Raw genomic sequence first — 13382 nt, forward strand, 5'->3', positions numbered from 1 at the left:
TCATTATTATATTTAAACTGCTGCAGTCTCATGATAAAACTTTAACAGATAAGGAGTGACTCCTTATGGATGAGCACCGAAAAATGGTTTCTTGAGATGGAATCTACTCTTGGTGAAATGCTGTCAAAATTGTTGAAATGACAAGAAAGGATTTAGAATATTAGGTCAACTTAGCTGATAAAGCAGTGGCAGGGCTTGAGAGGACTACCTTCAATTTTGAAACAAGTTCTATTATGGGTAAAATGCTATCAAACACCATCGCATGTTACAGAGAAACCATTCATAAAAGGGTCAGTTGATGTGGCAAACTTCACTGCTGTCTTATTTTAAGAAATTGCCACAGCCTTCCAACTTTCAGCAACCACCACCCTGATCAGTCAGTAGCCATGAATATCAAGGTAAGACCTTCCACCAGCAAAAGGAAATTATGGCTAGGCGCGCCTGGGTGGCTCAGTCTGTTAAGCACCCTACTCTTGGTTTCGGCTTAGGTTGTGATCTCACAGCTTCGTGAGTTCAGGCCTCATGTCAGGTTCTGTGCTGACAGTGGGAGCCTGTTTAGGATTCTCCTGTCTCCCTCCCTCTCTCTGCCCCTCCTCCACTTGCGCTGTCTCTGTCTCTCTCAAAATAAATACGTAAACTTAAAAAAAAAGAAAAGAAAAGAAATTACAGCTAGCTGAACTCTCAAATGATGGTAAGCATTTTTTAGAAATAAAGTATTTTTTAATTGAGGTATGTATATTTTCTTGACACAACGCTGTTGCACACATGACAGACTACAGCATGGTGTACACATAACTTTTATATGCAATAGGAAAATGAAAAATTCATTTGAATCATTTTATTACAATATTCACTTTATTGTGCTGGTCTGGAATCAAATCCACAGTACCTCCAAGGTATGTCTACACGAGGCTAATTAAAGGTAAAACAGAATTTTCAATTCGTTGTGAAAAGTTTAAATTATAACGTAGCTTATTTCTGTTTTAAAATCACAAACTGTTGGTCACATCATTTGGGAGCTTTAAAAAGTGCTATTTCATTTGAATGGTCTTAGGCACACAAAGTCTGCTAACCAAATGAATTGGAAATTAAGGTTTTTTTTTCTTTTATTTGATTACCAATGTAAAAGTACAACTCATATTTAAATTATTAAGCTTTAAATTAATATTTGAATCCATGGTAATTTGCTGAAACAAAACCCAGAAACATTCTAAAATCCCTAAGAGGCACAGTATTAGAATTTAATCACATAAAAAAAGTATCACATTTTAGAAAAGCATTAGAACAAGAAATCAGCAATGATCCAAGGGTCGAGGTACTCATATATGACAAGACGATGTAAACAAATCTTTAACTCTTATTAATACAGTGAGAAATACAAAAAAATGCCATGACGCTCAACTATTCACTGATCCTAAGATAATAATTTTTAAATGAAGAACATATATAATAAGTAACCACTATTTTAATATGGATGAAAAGATATAAGAGGGGGTGGGGTGGGACTTCTGGAATGATGATATTAGGAGTTCAGAGAAACCTCTACCCCAGATAGGTATCTTTTAAGCAAAAACAATCATTCAAAGTCTCTGGAGATTTATCAAAGGGCTTACAATAAATTGAGCAATACTTATTCAATGAAGTTTATAGAAACCTGGTAGGAACAGAGGGGAAACTATGATACTAAACTCTAGGGACTTCGTGCATCCACCCACAGCTGAGCCCTGCAGAACTGTTTCAGCAGGCTCAGCAGCTGAGTGACAGTTCCCATCATCCCCAATCTATTAGTGTAAAAGACTATTCCTGGTAGTCTTGGCAGCTGGTGAACATTAATAGATCCTATTTTCCACAGCTCCATGCTGCAGAAGACTGATATCACATAAATAGGCAGCTGGTAAAAAATGCAATCCTCCTTTCCTCCACAGCTCTGACTGCAGGACAGCTGCTCAGTTGAGCTCAGAAGTCAAATGCCAGTTCCCATCTCTCCTACATTGCTGAAGCAAGAGAACTATTACAGAGATATTTAACAGCTATAAACACTGGACTATCCCATCCTTGTGAACTCCATGTCATAGAAGATATCTACTGAGTAACAGTGGCACCCATGTAGCAGAATAGTACTTACCCTCCTTCCCTCATACACAGCTCCAGCTGTGAAAGGGATCTGGGTGAGGAAACCAATAAAGAGCAAATTAAGTATCCTACTCTTCCAGGGCCTATGCATTGTCTATAGGTTCTATGACAGGTTACAGCGAGGCTCTGGCACACAAACCAGCTCTGCCAAAAGGAATGATCTATAACTAGTCTATAACTGGATTAGTGGATACTCTAGGGCACTGTCAGAACCATAAAGCAATCAACTAGAAATTAACAGAAACTAACAGCAAGATACGATAAAATAGAGACAAGTCAGAATCACAAAACGGAAATCAGGAAAGAAATAGTTAAAGAGACCATGGCTTTAAAACAGTCATTTCTGGTAGTCAGAATAAGTATGTGAATGTCCATTTTGCTCTGTCTAGCAAAATCAGAAGTTGCACAATTCAAAAGAAACAGACTTCACTAAATGATCAAACAAAAACACAAAGTTTCCTGAGGATTGGAAAACACAAAATTGCTACTACAGTTCATATACAATGTCTAGTTTTCAGTAAAAAATTACTAGACATGGAAAGAAGTATGAAACTGCATCACATATACAGGAAAAACAGGAGTCAGTAAAAACTACCTTTAATGTGGCCCAGGTATTAGACTGGACCAGAAAATGACTTCAAAGCACCAATTATAAAAATGTTTAAAGAACTAAAGGATACCATGCTTAAACAATTAAATAACATCTCATAAAATACACAGTATCAACAAAGAGGGAAATTATACAAGAGAAACAAAAGGAAATTCTGGAGTAGAAAAGTGAAACAAAAATGAAAAACTTCACAGAGGTTTTAAACAGTAGGTTTGAACTGAGAGAAGACATAATCAGTAAATCTGAAGAAATATCAATAAAGACCATGGAATCTAAACTACAGCACTTAAATAATACAGAAAAATGAATAAAGCCTCAGAAAAATGTGAGACACTATTAAGTGAATCAACACATATACAATGAAAGTAACACAAAGAAAGAAGAGAATAAAAAATACTTAAAGAAATAATAGCTAAAAACTTCCCACAGTGATGAAATACAATATACACATATAAGAAGCTCAGTGACTTCCATGTAGGAAAAACTAAAAGAGATACATACCCAAACATATTATAGTCAAAATGTTGAAAGACAAAAACAATTCTGAGAACAGTAGAAGAATGATTCATCACATACAAGATAACCACAAAAAAATTAACAGCTTACTTCTCATCAGAAACAATGAAAGAGAGAAGGGAACGGGATGACATTTTCAAAGTGCTGAAACTAAAGAAAAAGTCTGTCTCACAAGAAATATATATCGAACAAAAGAAAACAAAAAAAAAGCTTTCAAAGATAGAAAATTATCTTTAAAGATTGAAAATGAAACTAAAGCTCTTTCAAGATAAATTCTTTGTTAGCAGACACAAGTTACAGTAAATAGTAACAGAAGTACATTTAGGCTAAAACAAGTAAAATCAGAAAATGACTCAATTGACATGAAGAAACAAAACATGCCAGTAAAGTTAATCATGTGGGTAGTTTTAAAAGACAAAATAATTGAATATTTCTTCTCTGCTCTTCTCTTAATTGATTTAAAAAGCAATTACATTTTGAGGTGCTGGGGTGGCTCAGTCGGTTAAGTGGCCGACTTCAGCTCAGGTCATGATCTCATGGTTTGTGAGTCTGAGCCCCAGAGTGGGCTCTCTGCTGTCAGCACAGAGCCTACTTCTGATCCTCTGTCTTCCTCTTTCTCTGCCCCTCCCCCACTTGCACATTCTCGCTCTCTCAAAAATAAATAAACATTTCAAAAATATTTAATAAAAAAAGCAACTACATTTTTTAAAACTACATAATTGTATCTGTACAAAAGACAGTTTAGATTCAAAGATACACACTGGTTGAAAGTAAAAGGATGGGAAAAGATATACCATGCAAATAAAAACTATAACAGACCTGGAGAGGATATAATAAAGTCAAGAAAAAAATAGACTTTAGGAGAAAAAAAAAATCATACCAGAGATAAAAACAAACATCTTACAATACTAAAAGGGTCAATACTTAAGGAAGATATAACAATAAAGAAGACATATGCAGTTAACAAAATACCCCCAAAATACATGCAACCAAACCGACACAATAACAAAGAATTCAAGAATAATGGATACTTTGATACACTCACTGTCAATAAAGGATAGAAAAATTAAGCATATTACTAACAGCAGACAGAAGAGCTAAACAACACTATGAACCAACTGTATACATGTGGAGACATCTACAGAACACTCCACCCAAATAAAATAATTAAAAAGAATTTTCCAACCACAATGAAATTAAATTAGAATTTAATAACCACCAGAAATTTGGGGAATCTGTGTGTGTGTGTGTGTGTGTGTGTGTGTGTGTGTGTGTAAATTACACAATACTTTTCTAAGAAACAATATGTTAAAGAAGAAATCACAATAAGGATTATAACTTTTTCTACACGAACTAAAATGAAAATACAATGTAACAAACTTATGGGATGAAACAAACTAGAATCAAGAGGAAATATAATTCCTAAATATAATGCCTATATAAAGAAATATAATATAAATGCCTTTTTTAAAAAAGAAAAAGATTAATTACATAAGTCAGAAAAAAGATATTATCTCAATAATCTACTTATCCATTTTAACGAACTAGAAAAATAACAAACTAAAGCCAAAGTAAGAAGTCATGCAAAATAAAGGCTAGAGTGAAAATTAGTAAATTAGAGAATAGAAAATGGGAGAAAAATTAAAAAAAAATTATTTGTAAACACAAACAGAATGAAAAACCTTTAGATAAATTGACCAAATGAAGAGGAAAGACTCAAATTACAAAATCAGAAATGAAAGAGGAGATATCAATACTTACCTTACAGAAATAAAAGCATTATAAGAACACACTATAAACAACTACATGCTAAAAATTAGACTGCTAAGATAAAAGAGGTAATTCCTAGAAAGATAAAATTACCAAACTCAGAAGGAAAACAGAAAATCTGAAGAGATCAATAGCAAGAGAATGAATTTGTTAAAAAAAAACAATAACAGAAACAAACACAAAAAACAGGGGCTCTTGGGTGGTTCAATCCATTGAACGTCTGAATCTTTGTATTGGCTCAGGTCATGATCTCACAGTTCATGGGATCGAGATCCATGTTAGCCTCTGTGCTGACAGTGTGGAGCCTGCTTGGAATTCTCTCTCTCCCTCTCTGTCTGCCCACCCCCCACAACACACACACACACACACACACACACACACACACACACACACACTCACCCACACAGAAAAGTCTGCTACCACCAGGTTGTGTGAGTGAATCCTACAAAATTCTTAACAAAAAAATTAATACTGATCTGTTACAAATGCTTCCAAAAAGTTAAAAAAAAAAAAAGAGAACAAATCCTAACTCATTCTGAGTAAAGTATTACACTGATAGCAAAACCTAATAGACACCAAACTACAAACCAATATCCCTTGTGAATGAAGATATGAAATATTCAACAAAATATTAATAGATTAATGCAACACATAAAAAACATATATATACCAAGGCCAAGTGAGACTATCTCAGGAATGCAAGACTGATTTTTTTTAATATTTATTTTTTTATTTTATTTTTTAATTTTATTTTTATTTTTTTTATTTTTTTATTTTATTTTTATTTTTTTATTTTTATTTATTTATTATATTTTATTTTATAAAGACCACCTATTGAAAACTCACTTAAAACATCATATTTAATGGCTAATAACTAAATGTTGTCCCCCTAAGATCAGGAAAATGACAAGGATGTATGTGCTTGCAGCTCTTCTTCAAATGGTATTGGACATCTATCCAGGACAATTAGGCAGGAAAAAGAAACAAAAGGCACCCAGACTGGAAAAAGTGCAGGTGGCATGATCTTATATATAGAAAATCCTAAGAAATCTATTAAAAATTATTGGAACTAATGAACTTATATATCAGAACAAATACACAAAATCAATCCTATTATTATATGGTAGTAATGAAGAATCTGAACATGAAATAGAAACAATTCATTTTACAATAGCATCAAAAAGAATAAAGTACACAGGAGACACTACAATGGATTGTTGGAAGGAATTAATAAGGATAAAATAAAGACATTTCATCATTATGGATCATAAAACTTAATGCTATTAAAATGGCAATACTCTCCAAATTGGTCTATATATTCAATGCAAATCAAATCTCACTTGGAGAGTCTACAAATAAATCCTCACAAAGATGGTTAATTAATTTTTGACAATGGTCGCAGGACAATTCAATGAGGAAAAACAGTCTTTTCAATGAATGAGGTTGGGAATAACTGGATTATCAACAACAACAACAACAACAACAAATGTTGTACCCTCTTTACACCATAGATAATAATTAACTCAGGATGGATTAAAGACTTAAATGCTAATTAAACCCAATAGCATGGCTAAATATTTTTTTTTTAATGGAAAATAACAAGTGTTGGTAAGGATGGAGAGAAATTAGAACTCTCAGTCACTGTTGGTTGGAATATAAAACACTGCAACCAGAAACATTCTGGTAGTTCCTCAAAATGTTAAACATAGATAATCATACAACCCAGTAACTCCAACCCTAAGTATATTCCCAGGAGAAATAAAATACATCCACATAGCATTATTCATTAATAGTCAACAAGTGAAAACAATCCAAATGGCCATCAACTGATGAAAGGATAAATAAAATGTGCTGTATCTATACAATGCAATATCACTGGACAATAAAAAAGAAATGAAATACTAAGACATGTAACAATATGGATGAACTCTGAAAATATTATTCTAAGTGAAAGAAATAAATCACAAAGATCACAAGTTGTATGATTCCACTTATACAAAATGCCCAGAAAACATAATGTAGTCATAGTGACTGTAGTCACTATGATATAATGTAGATTAATGGTTACCAAGGGTAGGAAAACACGTAGTTGGTCAGGGAGTGAAAAATGACCACTAACAGAAATAAGGTTTCATGTAGAGTGTCGAAAATGCTCTGAAATTACACTGTGGTGAATACCGTATAATTCTGGAAAAACTAAAAACTACTGAATTATAAACTTTAAATTGGTGAGTTCTATAATAAATGAATTATATCTCAGTAAAGTTGTTCAAAAATAAAAAATTATAAAATGTTAAAATATCACTAGCCTACCCAAAATCAAAATATATAATTATAGTAAACTTTCCTCTGTTTTGATCACTACTGATTACATCAGGTTCTTAGAAATCAGAGTGAAAAATGTAGAAAACGTACTATAGTTTTTGAAATACAAATGTAAACTGGCTCCAAATGATTTTGATAGTTTCAAATCTTGCAATCAAACTCCAAATAATCCCAAGCCTTATCATAGAATAGACTGTAGAAGTAAATAAATTTGCATTACTTCTTAAAAAATAAATAAATAAATAACACCATTACTTGTGTTGTCTTTTTTTCCAGTTCAAATCAAGTGTAAAACCCTTACTTTTCCTTATGTCTATTACTCTCCCATGTTGATGATATAATTTTCTTAAAATTTTCCTTTACATACATTAAAGTCACACCGGACAATGTTATATATATTTTTTAATTTAACAAACATAATTTTAAAAACTTAAAAAAAGAAAGTCTATTGCATTAACCCACAGTCTTGTCCTTTCCTTTGTTTTTTACCTAATGTTCCAAAATTCCTTCCTTTATCGTTGCCTTTTGCTTGGATAATATCCTTAGCCATTTTTTTAGAGTAGGTCTCCTCTGACAAATTCTCTTAGTTTTTCTTCAAGTGGGAACATCTTGGTTTCTTCCTTTCATTTCAGAAGTGTATTTGCACTGGATATATAATCTGGATTGACAGTTATTTTATTTCAATACTGTTCTATTTCCTTCTGGTCTCTATGGTTCCAGATGAAAAACTGCTAGAATAATATATGAATTCAGCAAAGTTGCAGGATATAAAATCAATGTCCAGAAATCAGTTGCCTTTCAGAACACCAATAATGAAGCAGCAGAAAGAGAAATCAAGGAATCAATCCCATTTACAACTGCACAAAAAACCTTAAGATGCCTAGGAATAAAGCTAACCAAAGAGGTAAAAGATCTGTATACTGAAAACTATAGAAAGCTTATGAAAGATATTGAAGAAAGCACAACGAAATGGAAAAACATTCCAAGCTGATGGATTGGAAGAACAAATATTATTAAAATCTCTATACTACCCAAAACAATGTACACATTCAATGCAATCCCTACCAAAATAACACCAGTATTCTTCACAGAGCTAGAACAAGCAATCATAAAATTTGTATGGAACCAGAAAATACCCCAAATAGCCAAAGCAATCTTGAAAAAGAAAACCAAAGCTGGAGGCATCACAATCCCAGACTTCAAGATGTATTACAAAGCTGTAATCATCAAGACAGTATGGTATTGGCACAAAAACAGACACTCAGATCAATGGAACAAAACAGAGAACCCAGAAATAGACCCACAGATTTATGGCCAACGAATCTTTGACAAAGCAGGAAATAATATCCAACAGAAAAAAGACAAGTCTTTTCAGTAAAGGGTACTGGGAAAACTGGACAGAAACATGCAGAAGAATGAACCTGGACCACTTTCTTACACCATACATAAAATAAATTTAATGTGAATGAAAGACCTAAATTTAAACAAGAAACCATCAAAAGCCTTGAGGAGAAAACTGGCAACAACCTCTTTGATCTCAGCCACAGCAATTTCTTACTAGACATGTCTCCAGAGGCAAGGGAAATAAAAGCAAAAATGAACTACTGGTACCTCATCAAGATGAAAAGCTTCTGCACAAAAAAGGAAACAATCAACAAAACTAAAAGGCAACTTACTGAATGGGAGAAGATATTTGCAAATGACATAATGAATAAAGGGTTGGTATCCAAAATCTATAAATAACTAATCAAACTCAACACCCATAAAACAAATAATCAAGTAAAGAAATGGGCAAAAGACATAAATAGACACTTTTCCAAAGAAGACATCCAGATGGCTAACAGACACATGAAAAGATGCTCAACATGATTCATCATCAGGGAAATACAAATCAAAACCACAATGAGATACCATATCATACCTGTCAGAATGGCTAAAATGAACAACTCAGGAAACAACAGATATTAGTGAGGATGTGGAGAAAGGGGAATGCTTTTGCACTGTTGGTGGGAATGAAAACTGGTGCAGCCACTCTGGAAAACAGTGTGGAGGTTCCTCAAAAATTAATAATAGATCTACCCTATGATCCAGCAATAGCACTGCTAGGAATTTACCTAAGGGATACAGGAGTGCTGATGCATAGGGGCACTTGTACCCCAATGTTTATAGCAGCACTTTCAACAATAGTCAAATTATGGAAAGAGCCTAAATGTTCGTCAACTGATGAATGGATAAAGAAGTTGTGGTTTATACACACAATGGTATACTACTTGGCAATGAGAAAGAATGAAATATGGTCTTTTGTAGCAACGTGGATGGAACTGGAGAGTGTTATGCTAAGTGAAAGAAGTCAGGCAGAGAAAGACAGATACTGTATGTTTTCACTCATATGAGGATCCTGAGAAACTTAACAGAAGATCAAGGGGGAGGGGAAGGGGGAAAAAAAAGTTACAGAGAGCGAAGGAGGCAAACCATAAGAGACTCTTGAATACTGAGAACAAACTGAGGGTTGATGGGGGGTGGGAGAGAGGGGAACATGGGTGATGGGCATTGGTGGAGGGCACCTGTTGGGGTGAGCACTGGGTGTTGGATGGAAACCAATTTGACAATAAATTACATAAAAAAAATTAAAAATAGGGCTACCCTATGACCCAGCAATTGCACTACTAGGTATTTATCTGAACGACACAAAAATGCTGTTTCCAAGGGACACAAGCACCCCAATGTATATAGTAGCCAAATTATGGAAAGAGCCCAAATATCCATTCACTGATGAATGGATAAAGAAGATGTGGTTTTTATATATAATAGATATTACTCAGCAATCAAAAAGAATGAAATCTTGCCATTTGCAACAACGTGGATGGAACCAGAATGTATTATGCTAAGTGAAATAAGTAAGTCAGAGAAAGACAAATATCTCATGATTTCATCCATATGTGGAATTTAAGAAACAAAACAGATGAAAATAGGGGAAAGAAAGGAAAAATAAGATAAAAACAGAGAGGGAGGAAAACCATAAGAGACTTTTAAATACAGGGAACAAACTGGGATTTTCTCTCTGTCTCTCTCTGTCTCTCTGTCCCTCCCCTGCTCATGCTCTTTCTCTTTCAAAATAAATCAATAAACATAAAAAAACCCAAGAATTCAATACATAATAAACTTGCTTTCAGAAAATGAAATATGTGGAGCTAGAATCAAAAAGGATTTAAAATATCAAACACTGAGCTGTTCATAAAAAGACAAGTGTAAACTATACGCAATGTAAATGTTTTCAAAATATTTAATTTAGAATTCATAAATAAAAATAAGTAAAATGTAATTTCACCTAAGAATATATCACTTAATACACTAAGAAAATTATATAAATTACAGTATTTTAATTCTTTCCACCCTTAGCCATCAGGGAAAAAAAAAGATGATAGTTCAAAATAGATCCTATAGTTTTACCCAACTCAAAGCTGGTTTATATTAGAAGGACTAAAAATTCACTATTATATAAAAAAAAAAAAGGTCAGTAATCAGAGCTGCAAAAACTTGACTGTCTCAACAATGGCACCAGTTTCTACTTTGGGTGTGGTCACAAAAATCACCTTTCATGTCCCAAGACATAAGTAACTAGACTATTTACCTTGAGTTTAAAAAAAAAAAAAAAAAACAAGTGCTTTCAGTTAAAATAATTCTGGATCTACTTCTTTTTCTACTTTTATTCAAATGACTTGTTACAAGAAGCTTTCTGAAAATAAATTATTAGCTAACTAAAATGACATTGTTCCTACCAAATCCAATGATGAAGGTTAATCAATAATAAAAAATTTCTGTATTTCACATGTGGTAGAAGGATTTAAAAAAAATTGATGTAGTAATGAACAAACGAACAGAAAACGAAATGCTTACCTATACAGGTAGAGTTAATTATGGTATACATATACTGTGGAACACTATTGTATGAAAAAATAAAGTTGATACATACTGATGCTAAAATATTTCCAAGTCATGGTGAATAAACACAGAAACAAAAGAAGAGACTGAGTGGAATAACACTTTCTGTAAAACCAAATAAAAAAAATTATATAACATGATATTATATACAGTATATATACTTATGTGTATGTATATACATGTATACATATATATACATATATACACATATATATGTATATATATATATGGTATAGTATATATACTTATGAAAAAATGGAGAAAAACCTTTAGAAAGATACACATCAAACACTAACAGTGGTTACCTCTGGGGAGAATTGTTTGAATTTGATTTCAACAAGAACACATTCCTCATGACACAACATGAAATTTAGGGGGAAAAAGATTTTTTTTGATAAGTTATTACAACACCAATAAGAGAAAATTAGGTTCACAGTATTAGTTCTTGACGCAAAGTGAACTAGGAGGCAAATTTACATCCATCAGACACAACTAATGCACAAACTCTTTAAAGTTCAGGTCATCTTGAAAGTTTGCAACATACCAGTCCTCAGTTTGCTTTAAATGAATAAGCTTATGCAGACCCAGAATCAGAGAGTAATATTGTATATGTCCCTGATGCTGACATTATCATGATTTCTGTAACAATATTCACAACAATATTTTTAAAGTTTATTTATTTATTTGAGAGAGAGAGAGAGCAGGGAGGGGCAGGGAAAGGGAGAAAGAGAATCCCAAGCAGGCTTCCATGCTGTCAGTGCAGAGCCCAACACGGGGCTTGATCTCATGAACCATGAGATGATGACCTGAGCTGAGATCAAGAGTTGGATACTTAACTGACTGTTCCACCCAGGTGCCCCACGACATTTTTTTTCTTAATCCCCTTCACCCACAATATCTATCAGATTTATATCATGCCTTTTTTTTTCTAAAAGAGGTAGAACCACAGCAAAGAAAAAATCTAATCTAGCAATTAATTCTACAGTATTTTGTTCTTGAATTTCTTCAGCTTCAGATTCTATATTCTTAAAAAATTCCACAACTTCTCAAATGCAGAGCAACATCTAGCATTACCTTTGTAATCTACTAAGTATGTTTTCAATTAACACATCAGTCAATTGAAAGGAATCGTATACCAAAATAAGACTACTGTAATTTTATAATTTGTGTATGTTTGCCTATGTGTATAAATGTTTTATGAAAGTATGCTAAAGTTTAAAAAAGAAAACAGACTCCCAAATCTCTACCTTATATTCATCCACAATAATGCTGAGAGCTTCATGACCAGCTTTCCTCATGTCTTCCAATTCTTGTTTATGCTTGTCCTGAAAAACAAAAACAAAAAAATAAACCATGATTTGTTCTTTCGTTTATAAACTAAAACCACTGACTTTTGCATTCATGAATGACTGAGTGGTTTGTGGCACATCAATGCTTTGGCTAAAAAAGAGAAAAAATAAACTTCTGTGTAAAAGTATTAGGGAGGACTGAAACAATGAAAACTTACAGTGAAACAATAACTGAGAGAGGAAAACCATACTCAGAAATGAGAAAACATAAGGCAATGGCATTGTCTCTTGGAACATTTGGCAATTCTGGACTTGAATCAAGAGACAGGAAGGCCTGTGTTACTTCAATGAGCTTGGGCTTCTACATATTTTTTATTACTTCTCCAGTAATATATGTATACCAGTAGTTTAATACATAACAAAGTTGGAGAACCACTGGATTAGGATGATCACCTCCCCATTCTACCTTCTTAGGAAAGGAAAGGATGAACTCTCTTTGGAGAATGTTAATATCCTACAAAGACTTTCTAATTTTTCAAACACTCTGAATAGCTTTCAATACAAAAGTATCAGAGAGATGACAACAGATGAGACCAAAACACAGAAAACACAAAGACCAAAGGAATAGGCCCATGGAGGATTTATATATTAGCTATCAAAGAGTTTAAAACATCTATGATTCATATGTTCAAAAAGTAGAGGAGAAATAAAGAAAATTGATAGGATACAGATTTTCAACAGAGAACTGGAATTCATGAAATAGATATTTTACAGCTGAGAAATATGCACTATTAGTA

The 13382-nt window shown here is 33.1% G+C and overlaps 1 protein-coding gene across 27 annotated transcripts in view; it reads right to left on the reverse strand.

The window, feature by feature from the left end:
- The window catches only part of CCDC91 (coiled-coil domain containing 91), a 362057-nt gene that overhangs the window by 160545 nt on the left and 188130 nt on the right, over window positions 1–13382 (reverse strand). For all 27 annotated transcript variants that reach the window (XM_086713753.1, XM_086713739.1, XM_086713733.1 and 24 more), the window contains one exon: window positions 12544–12621. In XM_086713753.1, the coding sequence (XP_086569879.1) occupies window positions 12544–12621 (78 nt within the window). The remainder of the gene's footprint in view (window positions 1–12543; window positions 12622–13382) is intronic.

Source organism: Puma concolor, chromosome B4 (assembly GCF_028749965.1).
Source record: "Puma concolor isolate L17-30 chromosome B4, mPumCon1.1.hap2, whole genome shotgun sequence".
NCBI classification, from domain to species: Eukaryota; Metazoa; Chordata; class Mammalia; order Carnivora; family Felidae; genus Puma; species Puma concolor.